Source organism: Carassius auratus, unplaced genomic scaffold (genome assembly GCF_003368295.1).
Source record: "Carassius auratus strain Wakin unplaced genomic scaffold, ASM336829v1 scaf_tig00018136, whole genome shotgun sequence".
NCBI lineage: Eukaryota > Metazoa > Chordata > Actinopteri > Cypriniformes > Cyprinidae > Carassius > Carassius auratus.
In genome coordinates, this window is record NW_020524854.1 from 57,247 (window position 1) to 64,126 (window position 6,880).

The 6,880-nt window shown below is 37.0% G+C and overlaps 1 protein-coding gene across 1 annotated transcript; it reads left to right on the forward strand.

Annotated features, from left to right (window-relative positions):
• The first annotated feature begins 2,909 nt into the window (after positions 1-2,909).
• Positions 2,910-6,306, forward strand: LOC113075963 (serine/threonine-protein kinase pim-3-like). Its single transcript, XM_026248606.1, has 8 exons — positions 2,910-2,929; positions 3,132-3,190; positions 4,010-4,059; positions 4,274-4,327; positions 4,435-4,813; positions 5,000-5,176; positions 5,372-5,460; positions 5,657-6,306. The coding sequence occupies exons 1-8, from the start codon at positions 2,910-2,912 to the stop codon at positions 5,666-5,668; spliced, it is 840 nt and encodes a 279-aa protein (XP_026104391.1). The 3' UTR covers positions 5,669-6,306.
• Positions 6,307-6,880: the final 574 nt, after the last annotated feature.

Consider the following 6,880-nt stretch of genomic DNA (forward strand, 5'->3'; position numbering starts at 1 on the left):
AATAATTAAAAGATATCTCTCTCTCTTTATATATATAAATATATATATTGGGGGTGTAACGGTACGTGTATTGGTACCGGACCGTTTCAGTACAGGGCTTTCGGTATGGTGCACGTGTGTACCGAATGCAATATTTTGTATGCAGAATATGGGTACATTTTTGTGTTTCCAAATGAACATATTAAGTGGCGGAAGTCTCAGCGTTCAGCGCAAATCCCGCCCTGATTCTAAGGTCTGTGACACACTGGCTGCGTGGCGTGAGCGTGGCGTGGTTTAAGACTGAGAGTATTTTATTTAGTGGAGAACTTTGCAGCAGTATTTTATTTCTTATTCTTTTTTTATTTTATATATATTTCATTAAAAAGTATTTTAAAAAACAAATTGTTAAAAAAAAAGTTTATAGTAATAAACAACCTGCAGTTTAATGTTTGCATTTCTATCGCTTACTGTACCGAAAATGAACCGAACCATGACTTTAAAACCGAGGTACGTACCGAACCGTGATTTTTGAGTACCGTTACAGCCCTAATATATATATATATATATATATATATATATATATATATATATATATATATATATATATATATATATATTTCATTTTGATATATGTTTAAGCTGTAGTATATTGGTTGAATGCACAAAATGGCTGAGTGCAAATACTGTCAGTGACAAGAATTTAAATATAATTCATGTTTTGATATATAGACATGACAGCTTTTTTAAATGTTTAGTGTTGTTCTTACCAGAGTGGACTTTTTACACTCCAGGATATTTGCAATGGTTATTATTTTTCGGTGTGATTTTTGGTGAATTGTATAAAAATAAAAATAAAACCCTGGGGTAGGTTTGATCCTCAAACACCACTGTATCAATTATGAAATTAATGTATGGAACCCACAACAATCAAATAAAAACACAAAAACATACTGTCCCAGTTTTTTAATTCGTAGATAATAACAAGTGAGATTTCAGTGATATTTTGACCACTGAAGTGCCCCCGGTTTTAATTTCAGAAATCTGGTCACCTTAGTCTATATCTATAGACAGATAGGCCTAGATAATTATAAGAGTTGCATTTATATGAAATTTAAATATTTAAATTCATAAAATACATTTAATACATATATTTTGTTTCATATGGTGGGCAACATGTTTTTCTTTACTAGTTTAATTGTGAATTGTTTAACAATTGTTTAATCGGTCTTTTAGGTATAGTTTACTATTGTCATTGAATGATAGACCCCTGGGATTCATTATGATCCCAGTTTAAAATATTAAGATCAGGGGTCTGATTCACGAAAATCATCTTAAGAAATCTGTAAGAAAAATAAGTTAAGAAATGTCCTAAGAAAAATTCCAAAAAGTTCTTAAAAAATGCGATTCTTGTAAAAAAAACTTCCGAAGAAGAAAATGACATGCATTATTGAATCAGTGCTGGTTCTTGCTGAAGACTCGCTGATAAACTCAATGAACAACACTTCGTAATAATCACAATAAACGCGCATGTTTTTGAATAAAGAGCCTGTCACGAGATGAAGTGTGCGCGCGCTGCACGTGTGCTTAATACCGCCAAAGATTGTTCATTTATTTGTTGGCTTAAATTAAAAATGAACTCCCTTTCTGACTTGTTCTGTAAAAAAAATTAAAATTCGCGAAAATGCAAGAAAATTGCATACTTTTTTCCCCCTTACGTTAGAAGGAGAACATGGCAGTTAAGAATATTTTTTTCTTAAGAATGCTTCGTGAATCCGGCGCGAGCGGCGTGAAAAAAAAAAAAAAAAAAAGGGCGCGCAGGTTATCGTGACGTCACAGAAAGAACTCGATTTCGTAGAACTTATAAGTCCAAGAAATCATTTTGTGGGTTTAGTAGCAGTGGTGAGTGAAACTGAGCAGTTATTTTCAGCGATTGTTATCGATTTTGACAACAATGTTTCAGCGACCTTGTCGAGTTCATCCGTTGACGGAGAGTCAGGTGTGTGATCTCAACACACCCCCAAACCCCAGCAGCAGCACAGAGGAACAACATCCTCATGAGAGCACTGCTGATGCTGCTGAGGGAAACGACGAGGAGAGGAAGGTTATGGAGAAAGGGAAGAAGAAAAAGAAGTGGTGGAGGTTGTCTTCTTTGTTTGGAGCTGTGAAGAAACATCTGAAGCGCAGCTCGAACCCAGTTCAGGGTGAAGTAGAGCAAGAGCAAGAGCAGAGTGAGGGAGTGAAGAACCAGAACCAGTGTAAAGACAGATGCAGTGATGGTAAATCAATGATCAACTCATAAGAATATGTTACACAGTTTACTGAAGCTCTGTACTTTACATCAAATGCCATCAGTATCCCTGGATATCCATTTGTAGTAAATTAATCTAGAGGATAGATTATAATAGCTTTCTTATTTAGTCTTCAATACCCTTTTCCTATCTTTTTAATGTTTCCTCAATATAGATAAGTCAAATCAGGGGAATCTTAAATTAAAAAAAATCACATAAGCACAATAATAAATAAAGAAATTTGAAGACTGATCAATGGCAAGATCCAGGATATGTTTAAAAATAATTCTATGAGATTATATATGAATTAAAATTGAATAATACAAATATTTGAACTTTTAGGTTAACTGCAGTTGTTTCATCTTTTAACAGACTACACTGTCAGACACAACCTCGTGAGTGATCAGCTGTGTGAAGGTGGATTTGACGCTGAGGCGACACATTTGAAGGATGACCCTGAAGTAAGTAAAAGATGAATGAAAACTTGCCTAGCTAGCAAATACATTTAGTCCTGTCTTATCTTCATCATTTGGTTATATAATTATATTGTTAGCAAGGCCTCTCAGTGTATATTTTTGTCCTGGTTGGGTTTAAATTAAATCAAACTTTACAAAATGTAGCATAGATTTCATGACAGGAATGATGAGGCGTCTACACATGAGGTAAGTTGTTCATTTTCTTGATCAGGTGTCTGTGAAACATCTTAACAAGACTGATGAAGATGTGGGAGGTTTATACACTGTTAGTAGGATGCACTTCTCTCTCTGTTTTAAAACAAACAGTTATTTATTTCAGTAGAGTAACTAAATCCTCGTTTGGAAAAGAACTTTCACCTTACCGTTGTAAAAACTGTCTCTCTTTTAGCTTGGATCTCTACAACGTCCTTCCAGAGGAGAAGGACCTCAACATCCTGGCAAATAGAGGCCCAGACAGCCACGGGTGTGATCTCAGCACCCCCCCAAACCCCAGCAGCAGCACAGAGGAACAACATCCTCATGAGAGCACTGCTGATGCTGCTGAGGGAAACGACCAGGAGAGGAAGGTGATGGAGAAAGAGAAGAAGAAAAAGAAGTGGTGGAGGGTGGCCTCTTTCTACGGAGCTGTGAAGAAACATCTGAAGCGCAGCTCGAACCCAGTTCAGGGTGAAGAAGAGCTGAAGCAAGAGCAAGAGCAGCAGAGAGAGAAAGTGAAGAACCAGAAAGAACAGAAAGCCAGATGCAGTGATGGTAAATGACATGAGCATGACCAGTCATCATTCATACCTACACATCCATTACTAGGACATTCATTAATTAATCAATTGGATCATTCTAGTTTTAAATTATAGATTATAATAGCTTTTAAGCGTCTTGTTTGGTCTCTAATTTGTCTAATTTTTAAGGTTTCCTCAATGAAGAATTGATAAAATGTGTTAAATCTGAAATTATAAATAAATAAAATCCACTTCAACACATATAAATCAACTTGAAAATGGATTAAGGCCATGATCAGATCTTTCATCCGGGAAATGTAAAATAAACCGTTTTTGTAATTTTATATGCACATAGTTTAGGGATGACAAATAATAACATGAACATATTTAATATAGTCTCTACTGATGTAAATGTTATCATCTGTAATTTAAGATTTTTATATAAAATCAAATGGAATAATAACTATAACAAATGTGTAAAACTGCAGTTGTTTTATCTTGTAACAGACTTCATTTCCAGCCACTACCAGCTGGTGATCTGCTGGGTGAGGTGGATTTGGTTCTGTGTATGAGGCGAGACGTTTGGAGGATGACCTTAAAGTAAGTGAAAACTTGATGAAAACGTATCTAGCGAAGTGATTTTGCCCCGTCTCATCTTTATACTCCTGTGATGTCATGCTATTGTTTGCAAGGCCTCTCAGTGTATCTTTTTGTCCTGGTTGAACTTAAATTCAATTCAACTTTACAAAACTTGTCTGTATATATTTAATGGTGGCCTCTTCACAAGTTAATTGTTGTTTGTTTTCTTGATCAGGTGGCGGTCAAATATGTTAATAAGACCGAAACCTACAGGCCAAGTTTATACATTGTAAGTAAGATGCACTCTCTCTGTTCTCCTCTCACTAACTAGTAGGAAAACTGGACTAAGTGCTTATTTGGAAAACAACTTCTATCTTACCAACGTCTTTCTTTTAGCCTGGATATCAGCAACATGTTCCACTGGAGATCGCCCTCACAATCCTGGCTAATAAAGGCCCCAGAGTGCCAGAGATCATCCAGCTGCTGGACTGGAAGGACTACAGTGACCATTTCGTCATGATCCTTGAATGTCCCTCTCCTTGCGAGACTTTGGAAGACTTTGTGGGGCGTCAGGGTGGACGTCTCAACGAGAGCTTAGCACGGCGAGTCATGATGCAGGTGACTAAAGCTGCGAACGTGTGCTGCCAGCGCCAAGTGTTCCACCGTGACATCAAACTGAGCAACCTTCTCATCAACAACCAGACACTTGAAGTCAAACTAATTGACTTTGGGTGTGGGGACATTCTGAGGACAACTGTCTACATGTCATACTCTGGTATGTACTGTATCTAAAAGCTACAACTCTAGTGACGATTATATTATGAGTTGACCAGGCGTGAGTCACCAAAACAACAAGAAGCACCCGATATATATACAGTAGAATTACGACACTGTTACAGTCATGGATCTCGTCACTGTTGTGAACCGAACTTGCGCATCTAACAAAATCTTTTTCTTCCAGGCACAGCAACATACGTCCCTCCTGAGTTTCACATAAAGGGAAAGTACCACGGCAAGCCTGCGACGGTTTGGTCACTGGGGGTTCTGTTATTTAAAATAGTGGCCGGATATTATCCAAGTTTCTTAGATCTGCACATGCTCAAACTGCATCTCTGGTCCAGAACTGGTCTGTCAAACGGTAAGAGTTCAGTTATCATTTTAAACATACAAAACAAGGACAAGTGGCTTTCTGAAAGATGGCGTTAGAAATTGCATGAAGTTTTCTTGATTTCTGATGCCTGAACTCAGATCGTACAGCTAATATGATCATTAAATTAAAGCATGTGTTAAGTTTAAAGTAATATTCAGATGTCCCTCTCATCTTTCTGCACAGAATGCTGCAGATTGCTCCGCGCTCTCCTGCAAATAAAGCCAAAGAACCGAATTCAGCTGGAGGAAATCCTTTCCCACAAGTGGTTTACGGTACTAAACCTAAGATCACTTTAAAATAATTTGACATGTTTAACATTTTTCTTTTCAATTTTCAATTTTCAAATCAAGTTTTCTCGCTTTGCTTTTATTGTTAGATTTAAGAAGTTGTATGTTTTACCTTATAAAATGTCATTCGTAGTGTATTAACACTTGTAATAATACTGTATTTGTTTCTGTTTTGTTTCAGGCCACCACATAAGACCACCTCAGAAGTTGTTGTATCTTCAGCTCTCCAATGGTTCCTGCAATAGTTGCAGCAGTATCAGAGGCCCAGTCTACCACGTCTGTCCCCTGCAGTCCAAAACATCCCAGAAAAGCTGTTTTAAACTAGAATATATATTAAGTTAAAATGTTATTGTCACCTTAACGTTTTAATTGATTAACGGCAACAATTATTTTATCGCGCGTTAACAGTTGTTTGTTAATATGAAAGTCCATTGCTCACTGGCTCTGAATACACATACAGTCAAAGCATGGGTCACAGGAGGAGTGGGATGTTGATCAGTACTGACTTGGGATGGGTGTCATCACGTGTCTCAACCAATGAGAGCATTTGTGGTGGGCCTAAGACTGCAGCAGCTCACATGAAGTGCTCGGGACTTCATAAGTGGGAAACCCAAAGTTTCTGTTAACACGTAAAGGCAGCAGAGATGCGCTCTCGCTCAACACAGTGGAGTGCATCGATTTGTTTTGAGTCTTTTGGGAAGCGGTAAAACACGGCCCTCTCACAATACACAGAAATCTGCTGAAATCATCCGTGAAGCAGTTTTCTGTGTAGCATCTCTGCACATCATCTGTATAGAAGTTTAATATATTGTGTATATTTAATTTTCTTATTTTTGGCACAGTCTATAAAGAGTATGCCAGACCTACAATTCACTGCTTTTTGTATGTTATATAACTTTTATGTGAAAAATAAAATCTTGAATCTTGAATATATTGTTTTACAGGTCTATCACATTTGCTGCTCAGAAATGTTCATACAATCACGCTGCATGTGTTAGAAATTCTGTGCTTTATTTATAGATAAATAAATAATTAAAAGATATCTCTCTCTCTTTATATATATAAATATATATATTGGGGGTGTAACGGTACGTGTATTGGTACCGGACCGTTTCAGTACAGGGCTTTCGGTATGGTGCACGTGTGTACCGAATGCAATATTTTGTATGCAGAATATGGGTACATTTTTGTGTTTCCAAATGAACATATTAAGTGGCGGAAGTCTCAGCGTTCAGCGCAAATCCCGCCCTGATTCTAAGGTCTGTGACACACTGGCTGCGTGGCGTGAGCGTGGCGTGGTTTAAGACTGAGAGTATTTTATTTAGTGGAGAACTTTGCAGCAGTATTTTATTTCTTATTCTTTTTTTATTTTATATATATTTCATTAAAAAGTATTTTAAAAAAC

What these genes read in the sequence shown, in the direction of transcription:
- LOC113075963 (XM_026248606.1), top strand. Translation starts at nt 2,910, where the DNA reads ATGAGGCGTCTACACATGAG. An exon ending in ACAGGCCAAGTTTATACATT is followed by an intron (nt 4,328 to 4,434) that starts GTAAGTAAGATG and finishes TCTTTCTTTTAG; the next exon opens with CCTGGATATCAGCAACATGT. An exon ending in TGTCTACATGTCATACTCTG is followed by an intron (nt 4,814 to 4,999) that starts GTATGTACTGTA and finishes TTTTTCTTCCAG; the next exon opens with GCACAGCAACATACGTCCCT.